Raw genomic sequence first — 22,364 nt, forward strand, 5'->3', positions numbered from 1 at the left:
AAATGACTTCATGGGGTGGGCATTAAGATAAGGCAATTACACTCACGAAGAAAGGTTTGTTCTAACAAACTCTGGAGAAATAGGCGTGGCTTTTGTGCCACACCAGAGTTGGGAGGCAATTGCAGGAAGCACTTTTCAAGCCTAGAAGGAATATTAGCATTTGTCCTGAGAAAACCATTAGAGACACGATGATTGTCAATCACAACAAAATTGCATGCTTAGTTACATCCATCTAGGGTTTAAAACATGGGTCCTAGGTAACCATTTTCTTCCTTCTTCAGCTTTCCATCATGTAGAAGATCCACATGCTCAGGTCCTCTATGAAGAAATAGGCATTACATATTTTATTTTTTAATTCTTGTAGACAATGAGAAACTGTTCCTTTTCTGCAGAGGCTGTATTTGTCAGGGGCAGACACACTTTCCAAGGACAGTAATTTTATAGCAAAGAGGTCCAGTATGGTCCCCCTTTGCTTAGCTTTCACCTACAAGGTGCAAGTATTTCAAACTTTGTGGCTCTTCTTGGTGATGAAGTTTATCCCTTAATACCAGAGCTGCGCAGTTTGCAATACCTGAATTAATTACTCTGACTGCATAATTGTGTTGACTTCTTGTGTGTTTTTGGGAGTAGAGGCAGAACTTCAAGTTGGGTTGGCTACTCCACATCTTCTACCCAAACTCCAGAGCTGAGAGGTAGCTCAGGAGGTCCATGAGAGAAGGCCAGAATTAGTGCAAAGCAGGTCACAGTAAGACCACTACTTCCAGGGACATCTTATCTGGCTTTCAACTCAGAAAGTTGGGTAAATTGGTTTTCCTTCAGTTACTGGACTATCACTCTTCAGGATGACAGAAAAGAGATGCCGTGCTTGCAGGTGTTTGATGGAGCTGTGACAATCAGCCTGTCCATAGTAAGTTAGACTTGGCGGTGCTGATTTACACCCTGCCCTGAAATGGAGGATAACTACCATACCCTTGACTCCTAATCAGTGGAGTGGACATGTCAGCCTAGGAATTTCAATATTGAAATCAACAGTCCACATATCCCCTTTGAATCTCCCAGAAATCTGTATGAAGCCAGTTGAACAGCATTGTGGTTTGGGATGCTGTCAGTGTTTCAGACTGTTCATTTTTCAGTTAAAGGGGAGGGGGAAAGGCACAGTAGGACAGTGATCCCTGATCCCAGGCCAAAGCTGCCTTTGGTGCTGGTTCAGTCAAGATGGAGAGAGTTCACAGTCTCATGTCCTGCTCCTGTGCTGCCTGACCTAATTGGTGAACACCTGTGAGATGCCTAAGGATGTGCCCTAGGTTTTCATACTGGCTCTTTGTAACCCTTAGGTATTGAGAAGTAACAATTTCCTCTAGGCTGACAATACTGTGTCAAGTAGCATAGAATCCTGCTCAAGGTATTGGCTCCTCTGCTCCATGTCCTCAGAGGTGATCTGGAACAAATGTTCCATGATATTTTGGAATAAAAGGACCATCAAATTGCACTGCATTTATTCTGTTAAAATTACTGAGCTATTTAATTTTTTTTCTTCTTGCATGTTATGTACTTGACATTCAATATTTTGCTTCTCAGGCAAATTCTCAGGCAGATTCCTGAGAGGGATCAAGAATGTGAGGTTCTTGTGTGGGAGAGTAAATGCAGGACCCATTACAGCAGTTTGTGTATCTAGTCACTTAAACCCAGTATGTTGATTCTCACCACTATTGAGAAGGGAAGAACAAGAGGAAACATGAAGCATTTCAGCTCACAGATCATAAGTAAACATGATTTTACAAATAAACTCTTCTTGACATTAAACTGACAATGCTGTGTATAATGTACATTGGTTTTACTTTATTGAGGTCTGTCACATTTGTGTGTGAGAAAGGATAACTGTGTTAAGGAAAGGCACATGCAAACACTAAAATATACAGTGCACTGTTTACACAAGAACATATTGTAAAGGTGGTAGAAGGAAGTTTTATCTTGGTGGGGACACTTTTCTTAAGTCTGAGGTTCATATACCCACAAATCTCAAAGCCTAGGCCCTCAGATCTCTCCCAGGACAGGAATTATCAAAGAATTGTATAAATTTTATAGCAAGGTACACAGGCACTGCGAGCAATTTGTCCCAGGTAACAGATGGCAGAGCAGAAACTTGAATTGAGACTTCAATTCAACATGTGTGACCCAAGATTGAGACAATAATATCATTTCTTCTCTGATCTGAACACACCTGCCTTTTTCCATGTGTAGCCAAGTCCCCGTTCCTGAGCTGAATTTCAGTTTTAATTCAAAGCAGTTTCAGTGGGATGAGAAACACCTAGTTTTTTATCTTGGTGCGAATGCATTTTTAAAACACATGATAATTTCTCAGCTAGCCTGGAAAATCCTGTCAGATCATGATCCCAGGACGAAGGATCAGTGCTAAGCAAGGGACATAGGGACAGACAAAAATATCTAAAGGGCCAATCACAAATACCAGGCCATGCTTGCAACAAGGCGACCTCCATCTCTGAAGTGTGGGTAGAACTGAGGGAGATGGCCACAGATAATGTACCAGCAAGAAAAGTCCAGAGGCAGTAAATCAAAATTAATAGGAGTGGTAGATTCAGAAATAAAGGTATCTCCAGCTTATGGGAAAAGCTAAATATCCTGCACTCCTACCTTCCGTCTCAAGATGTGTAGTAAAAAAAAGTCTGAGAAGTCTTCAGTGAACCAGAATAATGACAAAAAAGTGTATTCCACAAGTTAAAAAACCCACAGTGATTCCAAACACAGCTTGTTGTCTTGACCCTGCAGCTAATTAAGCAAATGAAAGCCATATATGTGGGAGAAAGACTTTTTGTGGAGCCGTGACTTCAGGAGTTAGATGTAGGAAGGGTGGCAGGTAGGAGCATTGCTGTAGCTCTGTCCAGTAATGCCTCTGCTTTTGCAGAACTTACGTGGTGCAACAGCAGACACTGGTCTGGCCACACTGGCATGGGGAGTGTGCCTTTGTTCCTCCAGGTGGTAGCAAATTATCTGCTCTTTCATCTTGAACACAAGCTGCCCATGCGTGTGCAAAATGAAATAAGTCTTAACTTCTATTTCATACCAACAGTTATTTAGTTCAGCACCCTTTAAACTTATTTCTGGGGAAATTCAGTTAATTTTGTGTATATCCCTCCTACACTATACTTCAGCTCTCTTTAGAGAGCATGAGCTCTTTCCATTTTTAAAACCTGTTAGCTACTGATTCCATGAACACTAAATGCCATGGTTGGAAGTTTTTGCTGCAGGTCTCAGAACAGACTGGGATGGGGAGAGCAACCACAGAATTCTTCCACCAAACCCAAAGGATATCTTGGCTTTTGGGACCTCTTCTCTTTTTTCTTTGCTGTTTTCCTCTGTAATGTGTCAAATTCTGCTTCCTGCCATTTCTAGTCCTACACCCTTCCTGTCTGATTGAGATGGGCAGGAACTAGAACAGAACACCATGAGAGATTTTGTGACTTGCATCTCTGGCAGGTTTCACCAGAATTTTTCTTGGGCTGTTTCATTTGTAATAACAGTATGCACTATGCAGTGGTGTGAAGAAGTAAGCCCAGGAAACCCTGCTGTAAAACCCCCACAATGTCTTGAAGTACTTCTTGAAAGTAATGTATCACTTTCTGAGAGGAAACTGGGGCTAGGAGAATTGCTTTTCCCCTCTTTGAGAAAGCAAAAAGGAATGGCCACCTGAAACAGGGTAGAAAATGCAACAAGTTTCATGTAATTTTTTTTCACAAAATGACAGCTAGCATTTTATTTTTGAAATCCTTAAAATGTGAAATATGCAGCAGATTAAATACATGTGTGGTATTGCCATGATTCTCTGATCATATAGGTGTCAACAGGTTGAATTTGAGTGCTATAAAATCTTTAGAATCTGAAATTTGGACCCACTCTGACAATAATGGGTTGTTTCTAAGGAGTTTTTGTATGGTATAACCTGTGGATATAAAAATAGGAAAAACTTATTCTCCAGTGTTTTACCATCACAAAAATATTTCTCATTTGGAGAGGAATTTCTGATGGGATTTTTGAGGAAGTTAGCAAAATTCAACAAGGTTTTCTTTAGTCTCATTTCTGTGAAGGATGGAAAACAGAATTGGTACCTCTTTCTTTCTGCCTTACACATTTCATTAATTTTTGGTGGTGCAAAAATAATAAAAAATTCAGAGGATGAGTGATGTAGTAATCTGCTTTCCTGCAGATGGACAATCTCATGAATAAAAAATCCCAAACCAGTAAAAATTACCTGTGGCAATGTTCTTGAGCATTTCCCAGCTTGGAGCAAGGGAGATGAAAGACTGAGTTTCATTGCTAAATTGGTTTTATTTAGAGGCGGGGGAAAAAAAGGAAGTTTCAGTATTACCAGCTACACTAGTAATAGAAAAACCAATACAATTGCACCTTGAGACTAAAAATGTCTTTTTAAAAACATTTACATGCAATTTTTGGATGTTAGTGAATACAGTTTCTACTATGGAGTCTATGAGACAAGGCTCTACATTTCCTTGGCCTGGTAAACCCATGAGAATTAATTTTCTTTCTTCTTAAGTGCCAGCTCTTGTTTGTGCTGAGCTGTTCAGATTCAAAATCTTCCTGCACTAAGAAAGTCATCTTAATCTGTAAGAAAACTGGAACCCAGATTATACAGAAACTCTTGGGACCTTATAGGTAATAAGGGTCTAATTTGAAAAGAAATAAATACAGGTTGAAAAAAAGGAACCTAGCAGAATGAAATCCTATTTAATTAAAAAGATAACTAAACATCTATAAATCAGTTAAAACACAAAGTCTTCACAACTAATATTAAGAACATGAATATGACCTTTTGATAGAAATGAGACACTATCTGATTATGCATCTGGTAAGCTGAATTACAACACTTAGGAGGTCAGAAGGCAGCTCCTGAAGCGCTCTCTTATGAGATTTCCCCATGTCATCGTGCTTCTCTGTGATGACAAAGCATCTGTAGGAAGCAGAGGAATTCCCCAGTGCAGAGAGGTTTGGAGCAGGGGTTAGATCACAGCAGAAAAGCCAGAACATGGCTGTGAGGGGTCATCCCTCTGCAGGACATCATAGCGACAGCGCTTCTTGTTGAAAACAACTTTACATTTCTCTTTGTCATAAGAACGAGGAATGAAAAAGCTGTCAGAGGCAAAGAGGAAGCAAGTGTTAGCTTGAGAGCAATAAAAGATTCAATACTTCAGTCATTATAGCTTGAACGACAACTCAGTGAGACAGATCAAACCATGGCTAAGGGCAGCTGAGCTCTCTGAGTACCACACAGCTGCAGCTTCCAGAGCCTCAAATGATGCCCTGTGCACTGCACTGTGAAGATCTTCCAGGATGCTCAGCACAGCGCTCTGCAGTGACATAAGCATGGGCTTGGCATCTTTTCTCTATTTTCCTTTAATTTTTCATTATTTCCACTTTGCATACAATTTGGTGGCTGCTCCCTGATAGACTGTGCCACCTAAATAAAGACAAAGATCATGGTCAAGGTATTTTGGGCTTTTGAGAAAGCAGGAGAAGGAAAGGAGAAGGCTGGAGAAATACTTCAGAGCAGGGCCTTGACATTCTACGTTCATCATATTCACTGGAGAAAAGCACTTCAGGAAAGGGATTCAGATCACCAGAAGCTCTTTAGGGAAACCTCACTTAAGTCACCTACCCCCACTTCCTCAGCTAATGAAAGCCAACTGTAGTGAATGAGGGGTTCACAAGTTCCTTAAAAATTAAAGGCAAGCACCAACTGGATGTGCCTGGAAGGGCTTGTGTCCACTCCCAGTCAGCAGAAAATGAGGAAAGGCAAACACAGCTAAGGATACAAGCAATCGAGAGCTGCATGTGGCTTTCACAAGCTCTGTGAAATGGGTGAGAAAAACCTCTCTTGTGCCCTTGCCAACTCATTTCTCTGCAACAATGGAAAGCTGTTGTCATCCTACAGGTAATGATGATACCAAGAATTTCAAACTTACATGGTACAGCATTGCATTGCACGTTCGTCACAGTTGCATTGGTAGCAATCTTCTGTCCTCTCAATGTGTCCAAAGGGATACAGTTTTCCATTCCACACACAGCCTGCATAAGACAGCAGCAAAACAGAACAGGCTCTTTAAGCCTTCACCTAAAGGAGATGTCAACTCCTGAATGAGCTCCATGTGCGGGAATAGCAGTGGCAAGCTACCACCAATTGCAGGAATATTGCTGCAACCACAAGCAGCCCAGGGGAAGACTTTTATTTTTCCCCTACTTTTAGCATCTTGCTGCTGGAGTCCCCTGCTCGTGGTTTTCCAATGTCTTCCCCCTCCCTTGTATTTGGAGCCCTTCCTGGTAGTTCCACAGAGAGCCAAGTTCCCACAGAGCAATCAGGTCAGAGGATCTCCCTTGTTTCTACCTCTGTAGGGCCTCCCTGGAACCTGAAGTGCAGTAATGCAGCCTGCATCAGCCAGGGTCACCATGGCGCCCACTGCAACAAGGAAAGCCAGAAAGCTCTTCTGTAGAGAGAAGGAAGCAAATGATAATTTCTCCCCGCTTTATGAATCAACATATATTACAGGCACTGCTGCCTCCTCTGTAGAACCTATGCCATTGCTGACATGCGTATCAAAGGCACTTCTTGATGTCTGTTCCCTTGGGGACTATGTGAACACAAATCACAGGAGAACCAGGCCATAGGACTTTGTTGGTCTATTTATCATTACCTAACTGTTGATTTAGATTCTGGAGACACCTTTGGAAGCTTGAAGAGCTGGAATAGGACACAATTTGAGGGATCAAAATGAAGAACAGAAAAAATACACAGACAATATATGCGCATGTTTTTTGTGGCAATAGGACAATATTTTAGACTGTGCTTCACATTCATAAGTTTTAAAAGCATGGTCCTGAATATTTGTCAAGCTCTGAATGGTTTCACAAACATTTCTGAGGAAAGGATAAAAGCAAGGAATGACTGTACAGCTTCTTGCAAAGAATTCCAATGCAAAGAGCAAAATTCACAGTAATCTTCCAAGAGGTGTCTTCCTGTCTTTGCATCTTTCAGGTTTGAAATACAATATAGCCACATTTAAAATGTGTAACTAGATGGTTCTCTTAAATGCTCTCCTTTTGCAGTTTCAAAGCAAATACCTATCTGTATCCCCATTACAAAAACACTCAAACCAATCTAAACCTTTGACTTACCATTGTGGAATGCTTGGCTTCCAAAGAGCTCTAGGTTTCCTGAGAAAGCTGAAGTTCTTTATGTGGAATCAGAGAGCAAATACTTTATGTTCCCTTTATGTTGTGCAATTCAATTCTAGGTGGAGGGGAAAAAGCCTGCTCCATGCATATGCAGGTATTTTGTAACATCCAAAGAAATCTCTGAAAATTTTCCAGCTGGCAATGAGAAAATGTTTGGTTTTGTAGAGCACCGACCTGGGTAAATTGCTGACTCCAGAACTTTGAATTCCTTGGAAAAATTATGATTAGAAAAAAATGTCTTTCTGATGGGAAACAAATATTGATAGCTAAGCTGTATCCACTATCCAGCCAGGTGATTTTTAGGTGGGGCAGAAATGCATGCCAAATCCTGCCTGCAATCAGAGGGCTGGAACATGCTGGGTGGTGCATTTGGTGTTAATAGCAAATGGAGCTTCTGCCAGATCTTTGCATTCCCACTGTGAGTGCTGGGGTGTGCACTGAAAGATAACAAAGGTGCTTGGCCTCTACCAGGATCAAACCCTCTGAACACTGAGACCTCAGCTGAAGCTGGATCCCATTGCAAGAATTCTCCTTCTTCTCCACCAAAATATGTTATAAGGTAATAAACTCATTTTCATAGATTTAAGAAGAAATATTTTCTCTCCTTATTTGTGAGGCTTGGCTAGGAAAACTATTTGGAATTCTGAAATACTTCAATGTCACGTGGCACAATTCCAGGCTACCACAAGCTGGATATTAATCTTGAGGTCTGCACTTCTCAGTGCTTTACACTAAAAAGTAATCTATTGGGAAAATCCAAGCTTTTTAATTCATGAATCTCTTTATTTATACAAATAAAATTTTAATAAATGCCTAAATTCTGAAAACCATATTTTCTCAAGGGGAAGTTCTATGAGCTATTTCAAAACTGTTCCTCTCCTGCAGAACACAAACCCCCTTTGGGCAAAACTTACTTTAGAATGTTAAGCAACATCAAAATGTTTGTTTTCATTTAGAGGAATGATGGGATGGAATCAGTGAATGGGTGTCAAGATTATAAGAATGCACATTTGAATGTCTATACTGAAAACAGCTGAGCTGACTCTTCAGTCTGGCCTCTCACATTTCTCATCCTTACAGGAACCAGCTGTACAGAAACACAGAGCTATGCAGGCTGATATCCAGCCTGCAGCACAGACAACTTAAAAAGGTGAAGTATGTAATACCAGTGCCTGCAAAATACTTGGATTTTTTTCCCCAATCCAAGGTATGTTACTTTCAGGTTTTAGAAACCTTTAAATAAAGTTCATAAGCAAATCACCAAAACCAGACAAAATACATCCCATTAAACCTTTCTGATTCTAATAATGGCTCACAGAGACAGATTGTCTTGTGATTGATTGTCTTGTGAAGGAAATACCCCTGCTGGATAAATGGAGACTGACTCTTGTTTTGGGGCCAAATAAGGATCCCTGCACTAGGAATGCTCAGCTGTGTGTAACCTCATACTATTACAAGACCGCAGATTTGTTGTGATCATGGAACATCACTGAACAATCCACTTGTTTTGGAAGGTGTCCTTCTTTTCAAACCATGGAACAGTTAACTACAGACTGTTGTGGCTTTTTAATATCCAATTGTGAAAGTGGAGGCCTCTCTGTAGAGGAAACGTTTAACAGGGTTTTATTGTCTGGTCAGATATTTGGGCAGATTTAGGACCCTCGGCATTGCCAGGTGGGAGACCTGATTTCCAAGCCCTGCTTTGAAGCTGAGCTTCAGTCCCCTGTGAATGTGGGGAATTGCTGTACTGAAGAGACAGAAGGCATCTGCATTATCAGGAGCTCCAGCTCTGCTGCCATGAGGAAGCAGTCTCCAGGGGCTGATCTAGATCCCTTTCTCAAAGTGGACAAGAACCACTAAAGCAGCACAGTGTGTGCAGACTTTCAGGATCAGAGCTTGGCAGAGGACAAGTCAGAGTACCAGAGTTTAAAGTTTAACATTGCTTTCAACTTCAGGTCTGGTCACAGTGGACAATGCACATGAACAGTCACTGCCAGTGATGGGGGATGACGTTGATGAAAACAAGGGAAAAATGGGAGAAAGGGGATGATGATCTCTCATCCTCACGGACTTTTCTGAGGCGTTAGCAGCCCAGGTCTTACCAAGAGTCTGTGCACGCTGAATAGGAGCCATGGTAGAGCATGTCCCAAATAGTGCATCACTTCCAAATGATAATGGATTTTGACACCTGGCTAAAAGAGAACCTGAAAACCATGACAGTGGCTTGTGCCAGGGTAACGGTACACAGCATGCCAGAGTAGAGAGCCAAATGCATTTCTTTGTCCACAAAGGTGGCTTTTCCCCATGTCACTGCAAAAAACTAAACATCAATATGAATAATTTATGAATGTTTCATCTCAGTTTATTGCAGCCAATAAATGCAATCATGACGGAAATTAGGTACTCTATCTGATTATGCATCTGATAAGCTGAATTACAACACTTAGGAGGCAGCTACTGAAGTTCTCTCTCTAATAAGATTTTCCCATGTCATCATGCTTCTCTGTGATGAAAGAGCATCTGTAAGAAGCAGAGGAATTCCACAGTGCAGAGGGGATTGGATCAGGTGTTAGCCCACAGAAGAATAGCCAGAGGAGCATGGCTGTGAGGGGTCATCCCTCTGCACCACATCATTGCGACAGTGCTTCTTGTTGAGAAGAACTTTACAATTCTCTTTGTCGTAAGAGACGATAGTATGAATGCTGTTAGTGGCAAAGACAAAAGAGAAAAAACCTATTAGCTTGAGAGCTTTCACTAGCTCTGTAACATGGGTGAATAAAGCCTCTTTTGTGCACTTACAAACCCATTTATCCCCAGCAATGGAAAGCTGTGGTCATCCTACAGGCAATAATGGTACCAAGAATTTCAAACGTACAGGGAGCAGCATTGCATTGCACCTTGCCAGCAATAGCATTGGTAGCAATCTTCTGTCCTCGCAATGAATCCAAAGGGATACAGTTTTCCATTCCTCACACAGCCTGTGTAAGACAGCAGCAAAACAGAACAGGTTCCTTAAGCCTCCACCAAAACGTAGAAGAGTTTAAAAATTATTTCAGCTATTCTAAAATTGTAATTCCAGGCAATAGTGAAATACCAGGAATTGGGTTTTCCTTTCAACTCCTGAGTGAGCTCCATGTGCGGGAATAGCAGTGGCAAGATACCACCAATTGCAGGAATATTGCTGCAACCACAAGCAGCCCAGGGGAAGACTTTTATTTTTCCCCTACTTTTAGCATCTTGCTGCTGGAGTCCCCTGCTCGTGGTTTTCCAATGTCTTCCCCCTCCCTTGTATTTGGAGCCCTTCCTGGTAGTTCCACAGAGAGCCAAGTTCCCACAGAGCAATCAGGTCAGAGGATCTCCCTTGTTTCTACCTCTGAAGGGCCTCCCTGGAACCTGAAGTGCAGTAATGCAGCCTGCATCAGCCAGGGTCACCATGGCGCCCACTGCAACAAGGAAAGCCAGAAAGCTCTTCTGTAGAGAGAAGGAAGCAAATGGTAATTTCTCCCTGCTTTATGAATCAACATATATTACAGGCACTGCTGCCTCCGCTGTAGAACCTATGCATTGCTGACATGCGTATCAAAGGCACTTCTTGATGTCTGTTCCCTTGGGGACTATGTGAACACAAATCACAGGAGAACCAGGCCATAGGACTTTGTTGGTCTATTTATCATTACCTAACTGTTGATTTAGATTCTGGAGACACCTTTGGAAGCTTGAAGAGCTGGAATAGGACACAATTTGAGGGATCAAAATGAAGAACAGAAAAAATACACAGACAATATATACATATTTTTTTTCTTTGCAAAACAACAATATTTTAGACTGTGCTTCACATTTATAAGTTTTAAAAGAATGGTCCTGAATGTTTCAAAAACTCTGAATGGTTTCACAAACATTACTGAGGAAAGAAAAGCAGCAAAGAAAGACTGTACAGCTTTTTGCAAAGAATTCCAATGCAAAGAGCAAAATTCACAGTAATCTTCCAAGAGGTGTCTTCCTGTCTTTGCATCTTTCAGGTTTGAAATACAATATAGCCACATTTAAAATGTGTAACTAGATGGTTCTCTTAAATGCTCTCCTTTTGCAGTTTCAAAGCAAATACCTGTCTGTATCCCCATTACAAAAACACTCAAACCAATCTAAACCTTTGACTTACCATTGTGGAATGCTTGGCTTCCAAAGAGCTCTAGGTTTCCTGAGAAAGCTGAAGTTCTTTATGTGGAATCAGAGAGCAAATACTTTATGCTGCCTTTATGTTGTGCAATTCAATTCTAGGTGGAGGGGAAAAAGCCTGCTCCATGCATATGCAGATATTTTGTAACATCCAAAGAAATCTCTGAAAATTTTCCGGCTGGCAATGAGAAAATGCTTCGTTTTGTAGAGCACCGACCTGGGTAAATAGCTCACTCCATGACTTGGAATTCCTCCGAAGAGTTATGATTAGGAAATAATACTTTTTTGATGGGAAACAAATATTGATAGCTAAGCTGTAGACAGCATTATCCAGCCCGGTGATTTTTAGGTGGGGCAGAAATGCATGCCAAATCCTGCCTGCAATCAGAGGGCTGGAACATGCTGAGTGGTGCATTTGGTGTTAATAGCAAATGGAGCTTCTGCCAGATCTTTGCATTCCCACTGTGAGTGCTGGGGTGTGCACTGAAAGATAACAAAGGTGCTTGGCCTCTACCAGGATCAAACCCTCTGAACACTGAGACCTCAGCTGAAGCTGGATCCCATTGCAAGAATTCTCCTTCTTCTCCATCAAAATATGTTATAAGGTAATAAACTCATTTTCATAGATTTAAGAAGAAATATTTTCTCTCCTTATTTGTGAGGCTTGGCTAGGAAAACTATTTGGAATTCTGAAATACTTCAATGTCAAGTGGCACAATTCCAGGCTACCACGAGCTGCATTAATCTTGAGGTCTGCACTTCTCAGTGCCTCACACTAAAAATAAATCTCTCAGAGAACCTGAAAACATGAACAGCCACTGCCAGTGATGGGGGATGACGTTGATGAAAACAAGGAAAAATGGGAGAAGGAGGATGATGGTCTCTCATGCTCACGGACTTTTCTGAGGCGTTAGCAGCCGAGGTCTTACCAAGAGTCTGTGCACGCTGAATAGGAGCCATGGTAGAGCATGTCCCAAATAGTGCATCACTTCCAAATGATAATGGATTTTGACACCTGGCTAAAAGAGAACCTGAAAACCATGACAGTGGCTTGTGCCAGGGTAACGGTACACAGCATGCCAGAGTAGAGAGCCAAATGCATTTCTTTGTCCACAAAGGTGGCTTTTCCCCATGTCACTGCAAAAAACTAAACATCAATATGAATAATTTATGAATGTTTCATCTCAGTTTATTGTAGCCAATAAATGCAATCATGACAGAAATGAGGTACTCTATCTGATTATGCATCTGATAAGCTTAATTACAACACTTAGGAGGCAGCTACTGAAGTGCTCTCTTATGAGATTTTCTGATGTCATCGTGCTTCTCTGTGATGGCAGAGCACCTGTAGGAAGCAGAGGAATTCCGCAAGGCAGAGAGGTTTGGAGCAGGGGTTAGCCCACACGAGAATAGACAGAACACATCTTAGAGGGGTCGTTCTTCTGCACCACATCATAGTCACAGCGCTTCTTGTTGAAGACAACTTTACAATTCTTGTTGTCATAAGCAACAGGAGTGTGGAAGCTGTCAGAGGCAAAGAGAAAGCAAATGTAACTTTTGAGCAATAAAAGATTCAATACTTCAGTGATTATAGCTTGAACTACTGCTCAGTAAGAGGGGTCAAACCATGGCTAAGGGCAGCTGAGCTCTCTGAGTACCACACAGCTGCAGCTTCCAGAGCCTCAAATGATGCCCTTTGCACTGCACTGTGAAGATCTTCCAGGATGCTCAGCACAGCACTCTGCAGTGACATAAGCATGGGCTTGGGCATCTTTTCATTTTTCCTTTAATTTTTCTTTAAATCCACTTTCCTTAGAATGTGGTGGCTGCTCCCTGATAGACTGTGCCACCTAAATAAAGACAAAGATCATGGTCAAGGTATTTTGGGCTTTTGAGAAAGCAGGAGAAGGAAAGGAGAAGGCTGGAGAAATACTTCAGAGCAGGGCCTTGACATTCTACGTTCAGCATATTCACTGGAGAAAAGCACTTCAGGAAAGGGATTCAGATCACCAGAAGCTCTTTAGGGAAACCTCACTTAAGTCACCTACCCCCACTTCCTCAGCTAATGAAAGCCAACTGTAGTGAATGAGGGGTTCACAAGTTCCTTAAAAATTAAAGGCAAGCACCAACTGGATGTGCCTGGAAGGGCTTGTGTCCACTCCCAGTCAGCAGAAAATGAGGAAAGGCAAACACAGCTAAGAATGCAAACAATCAACAGCTGTATGTGGCACTCGCAGGCTCTGTGACATGGGTGACAAAAGGCTCTCTTGTGCCCTTACAAAGCCATTTATCCTCAGCAATGGAAAACTGTTGTCATCCTACAGGCAATGATGATACCAAGAATTTCAAACTTACAGGGAACAGCATTGCATTCCACCTTCATCACAGTCGCATCGGTAGCAATCTTCTGTCCTCTCAATGTGTCCAAAGGGATACAGTTTTCCATTCAGTATACAGCCTGCATAAGACAGCAGCAAAACAGAACAGGTTATTTAAGCCTCCTCCTAAAGGAGATGTCAACTCCTGAATGAGCTCCATGTGCTGGAATAGCACACTGAGCTATCACCAGTTGCAGGAATATTGCTGCAACCACAAGCAGCCCAGGGGAAGACTGTTTTTCCCTTACTTTTAGCACCTTGCTGCTGGATACCCCTATTTCTGTTTTTGCACTGTCTTTCCCCTCCCTTGTATTTTGTGCCCTTCCTGGCAGTTCAACAGAGGGCCAAGTTACCACAGAGCAATCAGGTCAGAGGATCTTCCTTGTTCTTACCATCTTTGGCCTCCCCTGGCCTACGAGTTTTCCTCCAGCAGTATGCATCACCCAAGGTCACTAGGATGCCCATTGCAACAAGGAAAGCCAAAAAGCTCTTCTGTAAAAAAACACAGGTCTCATGCCATGCATTTTAATCCTCAGTGATTTGCTCTGTTTTCAAAAGCTGTCACTGAACCTGAATCAAAATTAGAAATATCCTTATGTGTATATGAAAATAGTGGAAATGTACGCTCCAGATATTTCCCTGCATTTTTCATTTAGGTGGGAAGATATAAAATGGCATGATATTACCGTGTCAGCAGCATCACTCCCTGCCAAAATACAGTCTCTGAAAATCACACAAAACTTCAATGGTATTATAAATTTGAGAGCCCTGCCAAGCTCTTGTCAGTGCTTCATTTATTGCCTTTGAGTCAGCTTTGGCTCTTTCTCTAGCAAATCTTTGTTAAGCATCCCATTCCTTCACTTCTGGGTACAGCAATTGCTTCACATTTTGCAATGGAGAGGAGATCTCAGATCTAAATCTATTCCAGTAGGTTTTTTGACACAGGTGGGTGGTCAGGGAAGACAGAGATAAATGTGTGTCTTTGGGCAAAATTTGAGAGTGCTGTACATTGTACTTAGCATCACCTGAGCCATCTTGTCAAACCATGCAGACACAGGTTGGGACTTGACACAGAACACACCTCCTTTTCTCTTGGGGGGCAACAGCATCTAAAGAGGCTTTCAGGTATGTCCCCTGGGACCTGCTGAACATCCAGAACTTCTTTAGAAAACGTCTGCATGACTTTGTAATGATTTTTTTACTGGAGCAGAGGGACTAGAGAAGCAGGAAAGAGGACAAATTTATTTTGATGAGTTGCTCCAGCTGAATAACGTAAAGGAAAAGTTTCAGAATAGCCGGAGACTGAGAAAAGATGCAGGAAGTTATTAAAATTTTTCTTGATAGCATTTGCAGACTAAAAGGAAAGGATCTGAAATGAGTAGAGCTTTGCAAGTTGCTGTTCTGAGCTTTGGAAGATATTGCTGAGACTGTTGCTGCTTGAAACAGGGTTTAAAGTAGCAGTGAGAGGCTTGGCTTATTGAATCAAATGCCATAAGACATTGAAGGGCTCTGAGCCTCAGGGAGGAGGTGAACCAATGAGAAACTCCTCTGTCTGCTGTGGAAATACTTGATATTTTAATCCTTGATTTCCTCCTTTATTATGGAACATAAGACATTTAAGGTATAGTGAAAGCAAGGAAGAGGAGGGTTTATGGAGTGGTCTGGGAAGGGGGAAATGCTTCATTTTCATTGTGGTTCTGTGATGTGGAGTTCCTGATGCTTTAGGCTAGAACAGAGACAGCTGTTCTCATGCTGAGTACCACAGCCAGAATGAAAGAACATAAAGGGAAAGACTGAAACTCCTAAAGTGTGCTATTCCATGGTGCCTGAGTTAGGTGTTTGCAACAACACAGATATTCCATGCCATGTCACTCATGTCTTTATAGAAAATACAAAAAATTCCTCATGTGTTGTGCTGTCTTCTGATAATATTTTATCTTTTTTCCCCTCTAGCATTTTCCTTATGCTACTCCCAGAATTGCCAGTCACATGAGCTCAGACATGCTCATCTCTCTAAAGATCAGAATTTAAGACCTTCCACTGAAAATAAAGACAAACATAAGGGGAAGTCTCTGGTGTTCAATCAGGTGTCTGAATGTGCTTTATGCTGCAGCCAGCAAGTGATTTGTCAGCTAAGTTACAGAAACTTGGCAATAAAGTTTAAATACAGAAAGAAGCAAATGGAAATTTCTCCCCTCTTATGAATCAACATATATTACAGACACTACAGCCTCCTCTGTAGAACCTATGCCATTGCTGAGATGCTCATCAAAGAATTCCAATGCAAAGAAAAAAATTCACAGTAATCTTCAAAGAGGTGTCTTCCTGTCTTTGCATCTTTCAGGTTTGAAATACAATATAGCCACATTTAAAATGTGTAACTAGATGGTTCTCTTAAATGCTCTCCTTTTGCAGTTTCAAAGCAAATACCTATCTGTATCCCCATTACAAAAACACTCAAACCAACCTAAACCTTTGACTTACCATTGTGGAATGCTTGGCTTCCAAAGAGCTCTAGGTTTCCTGAGAAAGCTGAAGTTCTTTATGTGGAATCAGAGAGCAAATATTTTATGCTGCCTTTATGTTGTGCAATTCAAGTCTAGGTGGAGGGGAAAAAGCCTGTTCCATGCAAATGCAGGTATTTTGTAACATCCAAAGAAATCTCTGAAATTTTTCCAGCTGGCAATGAGAAAATATTTGGTTTTGTAGAGCACCGACCTGGGTAAATTGCTGACTCCAGAACTTTGAATTCCTTGGAAAAATTATGATTAGAAAAAATGCCTTTCTGATGGGAAACAAATATTGATAGCTAAGCTGTAGACAGCACTATCCAGCCAGGTGATTTTTAGGTGGGGCAGAAATGCATGCCAAATCCTGCCTGCAATCAGAGGGCTGGAACATGCTGAGTGGTGCATTTGGTGTTAATAGCAAATGGAGCTTCTGCCAGATCTTTGCATTCCCACTGTGAGTGCTGGGGTGTGCACTGAAAGATAACAAAGGTGCTTGGCCTCTACCAGGATCAAACCCTCTGAACACTGAGACCTCAGCTGATCCCATTACAAAATCTCTTTCTTCTCCACCATAATGAAAAATTCCGTTCAAATCAAAACCCTGCTGTTATTCCTGTGGAACTGTTCTGGCTTTGACCTGAATAATTACAGTAGAGTGTTAGATCACTTTTAAATGTGCACTTTCCCAAGAAGTGATAAACTTCGGAGTGCTAATCAAGTACTCTGCTTTCTCTTGTTCCTACAACCTCTTTTCAGAAAGAACTATCCACCTGTGGCCCTACCTACATTTAAAATACTTCATTACTGATGCTGCCGAGAACTTGAAACTCATTCCTGTGGGAGACTTATCAGCTACAGTCTAGCCTATGGTTATAAAGTTTAGAGACTGAAAAAATAAGCTGAATCATTTGGGACTTTATTTTTTTAGAGTAAATTAAATAGAGAGTTATATGCTTTTCAGATGGCAAGAAAAATTGTCATTTTTTCCTGTGCACTATATATTGCTGCATACTAATAATAACTAATTTGACCCAAAGAATTCAGCAGGAGCAAAAGAAATTAAAATACAACACAGCCGAATTCCTGGAGCTCCCTGGAGGAAATGCTAAATCTGAAGTCTGTGCAGGTTTGATAATTCTTTAGTAAGAACGGCATAATTGATGAAAAGTTCATAAGCATTCAATTGTCCAACTAAACACCTGACTTCTGGTTTTTTTTCTGATATAATCTCTACATTTTAAAATTTCAATTTAATGATAGTCATGTTTTCATTGGAAAATTGAATAAATATCCTTTCTCATCCTTTGCTTCTGGCATGGTGGATAACAGTACTTTGTCATCCAGCTCTTCATCTTGTCCATGTTTAGAGTGTGTTGAATCAGCTTAAAACCCTTCTCAGCTGAGTACAGCAGCTTTCATCTTCAATTATGTAGCAGAAATTTATTTTCATTCATGCCACCCATTTCTGCACAGTCTCCAACCTGACAGTATCTCATTTCAAATTTGAATATAAAACAAGGCATAAAAGCATGTAAGTGTTGTGGGAACAACCTCAGATAGCATGAAGGACATAATACCATTCCTGTATATGTGTCCAGGCTCCTCATCAGCTGTCTTAAACTGAACCATATTGTTCTAGTAAGAAGACACTTGCTTTCCATCCCTAAATTCTTCTCATGGGCACTGTTGTTAATACAAATTTTATGCTTTACAGAGTTTTTTAAAAATCCTATTTCTCCAAAATGAAAAAAAAACCCAACCAAAAAACTACCTAAAGCATGAACTAAGTAAGCACAGTTTATTTCACCATTAAGATGACCAGACTTATTTGTTATTTGGCACATTAAATATTGTTTGCAAACTCTATCCGTGATGATTGTGTATCTCTTGATATAAAGCTTTCATACAAATGTAGAGAAATCATGGGTGATGTGCACCATCCTATGTCTTGTACCACTGTAAAGCCATTCCCATCCTTTCACTTGCTGTGTGCAGGCTTTGCTACCACCAGGTCACCCTGGGCTGAACAGGAAATTTGGTGCCAGTTCTTTTGTGGCTTTTTGATAGAGACCTCAAAGCCAGTCTGGTTTTGCTTTCAAGGTGGTTGTTAGGCACAACACCTCATTCTTCTGCCAATGATTTCTTGCCAAAGATGCTGGGGCCCTGCCAGCTGCGCTGCGGGCTGTCTGCTGTAGGCTGACACTTCTGGGTGCCTTTCAACCTCCTGCCTGAGCATACACAGATGTTGCTTTAAAAGATTTTAGTCCCTTCCTAAAGTCTTAGATCTGGCTACATCTGCAGTGGATTCCTCTTTTCAATACAATTTTTTTTCCAGGATAATTGCTTCCATAGCACTGCACTAATTTCGCCAGAGCATGCAGAGTTCTTAACAGGGAATTACAGGAAAAATGAGGAGGGCAGTGACAGGACAAGGGGTTATCATTCTAAAGTGAAAGAGGTCATGTTTAGAACTGTTATTGTGAAGAAATTCTTTACTGTAAGTGTGGTCAGACACTGGCACAGGTTGCCCAGAGAACTTGTGGATGCCCCACCCCTGGTTTAAGGCCTGGCTGGATGGAGCTTCAAACAACCTGGTCTAGTGGAAGGTGTCCCTGCCAAAGGCCAGAGGTTGGAACTAGAGGATCTTTAAGGTGCCTTTCAACCCAGACCATTCTATGATTTGGTGTTTTTATTTTCCATCAAAAGAGCTGGTGTCCTTGTGGTAGATTAATACTCAGTGAGAGAATCAAGTTTTTTGCAAAGTTCACTCCTGATTCTATGGAACTTACATACATCATGCAGATAAATATTTGCACATTAAGTCGTGCACATAACTAAACCTCCAATATGTTGGAAACACAATCTTTAGTTTAAATAGGTTTGAACCTACTTGAAGAAAGCTGGAAAACTCCCATTAATTTCTGCAGCCTTCAAACTAGATCTTAGGGCTTGGGTCAAGCAAAGCACTAATGTATATCCTTAGTTTGAGCCCTCTGGATAGTTCCATTGTCTGCAGTGGAGCCACTCTTTGCTCTCAAGCACATACTTGGTGCAAGGCTTTCCTGGGTCTAACCTGGGACATAAGTTCACAGCCTTCCTGGCTCTATCTTCTTTATCAACTATGATACCTCAATTAATATGAGAAGCTTCATTTCTTGATTTGTTTGCAAAAGTGGGAAGGTAGCACTACTTCATCAGTCCTATGAGTTTCAAGCTTTACAAAAGACTAAAGTAGAAAACCATGGGACTGTGATTCAGAACTTTTTTTTTTTTTAGTTGCTTATTTCTTGGGCATTATAATTACTTATTTATAGGAAACCTGATTTTGAATTCCCTGAAATGAATAAATACATAATAGGCAAGCAGTGTGTTCTGTCACTGCATTAACCAGCAAGGAACACCAAGCAGAGGGGGAAGTTCCTCTGGAGATTTCAGACTCCTGTGCTGGTCCAGCGACAGCACATGTACTTCTAGCTAGAGATACTCCTTTCTACACTGTGCACCAGAGTCTGAGGCATCTTCAAGCCCTGACATTGCTTGTCACCCCCAAGACTTTTTGCAGCCTGCAGATAATGCAGGTGCTGGGACTATCTCTTGGAGAATGAGGAATTCTAAAAATTTCAGAGCTAAACAACCACATCTCTCTGCCTCTATACTAAGACATACAGCACTACTGAGCAAGAGAGCAAGGAGTGTCCAGGGAAATGAGGAACAATGCACAAATTGTGTTGGGGTTCTTTTCCATGGAATTCAGAAGCTTAGCTTTTAATTGTAATTTGACCTTTTTTATGTTTGCATCCTGTTCTAAGGTTATAAAAACATGTTTACTTTCTGTTAGCTATTGGGAAAGCTCGTGGTGGTATTTTCTTTACCTTGTAAATGTTTGTGAATAAGGCATGGCTTCATGGGTGTCAGAGACCTCAGCCCTGTATGGTCTTACATGTTCTGGTTCTTAATCTGCAGATTAGTCCCTGATGACATATGTGAATTTTGATAGCTTTATGTCACATAATCATTTAGAGAGTTCTGAGGGGATCAGCAAGATCCCCTCAGTGATTTTTCTTGCTGCTTGCCTCTAAACTTTATATGGAACCTGTCTACATTTCTCTCTAAAAGGAATTGTAGGATGAAATGCATTTGTAACCCTGTCTGAAATGTTTAGGACAGGACTCCTAGAAAGCAGATTTCTGTTGTGCCATTCATAATCCTCTTGGCTCAGAGACTGGTGTATCACAAATAAACAGCTTCCTCTAGGAACCACTCAGGTTCTATGTAGCTGCCATGCTGGGTTTTTTATGGAAACTGATCTGCAAGACCCCCAGGCCTGAAGCTGCCCAATGCTAAGACCCAACATTTTGCAGCATCAGTGCACAAGGAGCACACAGATCTCATGTTTAATAATGCACAAATTTCTATGAAATTATCAACACTGTTGCATTATCAGCAAAGGGAATTCACATGTCAGTGAATATGGAAAGTAACCAAAGACAAGCTTTTCTGGCTGATAGAATGTTGTGGAGGAAGAAACTACAGCAAAACACTAAAAGGCTTTAAGAATAATGTTATATTTATGTTTATATTTATATGAAACTAGGCTAGGCTAGTATTTTTCTACTTGTCCTTTGTTAGTTCCTGTTTTATTATCAGTATATTAAAATTTAAATTCTTTAAATTCTACTAGGTATGAAGGTTTGAGCCAGTTCAGTAATGGTGTCTTGTCCCAGAATCACAGAAAAATAGAGTTGAAAGGAATATTATGATACTTTGCTTTTAGAAGTTTCTGTATCCCTTACCTAGCAATGTATTTCCAGTATTTGAATGTAGCCATTAGATCAATATATAAGAACTTGGAGATCTTGCACGTTTTTTCTTATTTGAGAATCCAAGTAAGATCAATCAGTGCCCTGGTTCCTCATGAGTGGTATCAATGTAGTCAAGTTCAAGAAATAAATAAACTCCATGTGCAAATATAAAGGTCTGATTATGTCAATGGATTATTTAGTCACCACCTGGAAGAACAGGTTATTTTATTGTCATTTCCTTTCTTGTGATTTCACTTGTAATAAAGATCACATGAAATACAGTGGTATGACAAGGCTTTTTAATCCATTGGAAAAAAATAGCAAGAAAAGGGGAAGCTAGTGGGGGGTGTTTAACCTCAAAAGGCCTAGGGAGAATTGAATACCTGTTGGGTGATTGGCACTGTGTATTTGTTCATGTTAGTGTGTTTTCTTCTAGCAGATCCTGGAATTCTGGCACGGGTTTACTGAGGCTCACAGTTTTAAAACTAAGGAGATTTTACTTGGCTCAGGGTAAGCCTTTCACTTAGTTCAGTGAGAAAAATAGGAGGAAAGGGTCCCTTTTCACTCGTAAGCCTGGGCACCAGCAGGGGCGGTAGCAGCGCTCCAGCGGGGAATGCTGCGCGCACACCCTGCTGCCGGCTCGGCTGCGCTCCCCGCCGCGCAGGGCGGCCAAGCTCGTGTCCCGTACAGGGCACGTCCCTTACAGGGCACCTCCTGTCCCCTACAGGGCACCTCCTGTCCCGTACAGGGCACGTCACTTACAGGGCATGTCCCTTACAGGGCACCTCCTGTCCCCTACAGGGCACGTCCCTTACAGGGCACCTCCTTTCCCCTACAGGGCACCTCCTGTCCCGTACAGGGCACGTCACTTACAGGGCATGTCCCTTACAGGGCACCTCCTGTCCCGTCTCTCCGTGATGGGGGTCAGAGCCAGGACACAGCTGCGGCGGCCGGACCCGCACCCGCCGCCGGATTCCCGCGGAGAGGGTAGCACAGGGCGGGACGGGACGAGAGGGGATGGGGTGGGACGGGACGGGACGGAACGGAATGGGACGTGACACGCCGGGACGGGAAGCGGTGTGATGGGAGGGGACGGGACGGGATGGGAGGGGACAGGATGGGAGGGTATGCGGTGGGATGGGAGGAGACAGGACGGGAGGGGAGGGGACGGATGTGATGGGAGGGGACAGAACGGGACGGAAGGCGGTAGCTCCGCCCAACGGCCCGCGCGCGCC

At 41.8% G+C, this 22,364-nt stretch overlaps 2 protein-coding genes across 4 annotated transcripts; both read right to left on the reverse strand.

Moving 5' to 3' along the window:
- Positions 1–3,718: 3,718 nt before the first annotated feature.
- On the reverse strand, positions 3,719–7,366 carry LOC135449483 (beta-microseminoprotein-like). The gene is made up of 4 exons (XM_064716534.1): positions 7,204–7,366; positions 6,416–6,515; positions 5,997–6,099; positions 3,719–5,163 (listed from the first exon to the last, which is right to left on the reverse strand). The coding sequence occupies exons 1-4, from the start codon at positions 7,204–7,206 to the stop codon at positions 5,034–5,036; spliced, it is 336 nt and encodes a 111-aa protein (XP_064572604.1). The 5' UTR covers positions 7,207–7,366; the 3' UTR covers positions 3,719–5,033.
- Positions 7,367–10,011: 2,645 nt separating this feature from the next.
- LOC135449481 (beta-microseminoprotein-like) lies at positions 10,012–22,228 on the reverse strand. 3 transcript variants are annotated; one of them, XR_010440749.1, is made up of 6 exons: positions 16,302–16,434; positions 14,210–14,309; positions 13,795–13,897; positions 11,423–12,963; positions 10,635–10,734; positions 10,012–10,241 (listed from the first exon to the last, which is right to left on the reverse strand). XR_010440749.1 is itself a non-coding variant. In XM_064716532.1 (4 exons), exons 1-4 carry the CDS (start codon positions 16,302–16,304, stop codon positions 12,834–12,836), a joined length of 336 nt encoding a protein of 111 aa, XP_064572602.1. In that variant the 5' UTR covers positions 16,305–16,434; the 3' UTR covers positions 11,044–12,833. The 3 variants fall into 3 exon arrangements, 2 of the variants coding, with proteins under 2 accessions (XP_064572602.1, XP_064572603.1); XM_064716532.1 differs by lacking the exons at positions 10,012–10,241; positions 10,635–10,734 and having other exon boundaries at positions 11,044–12,963; XM_064716533.1 differs by lacking the exons at positions 10,012–10,241; positions 10,635–10,734; positions 16,302–16,434 and adding an exon at positions 22,003–22,228 and having other exon boundaries at positions 12,605–12,963.
- Between the last annotated feature and the right edge of the window lie 136 nt (positions 22,229–22,364).

The sequence above is a fragment of the Zonotrichia leucophrys genome, chromosome 6, assembly GCF_028769735.1.
Source record: "Zonotrichia leucophrys gambelii isolate GWCS_2022_RI chromosome 6, RI_Zleu_2.0, whole genome shotgun sequence".
NCBI lineage: Eukaryota > Metazoa > Chordata > Aves > Passeriformes > Passerellidae > Zonotrichia > Zonotrichia leucophrys.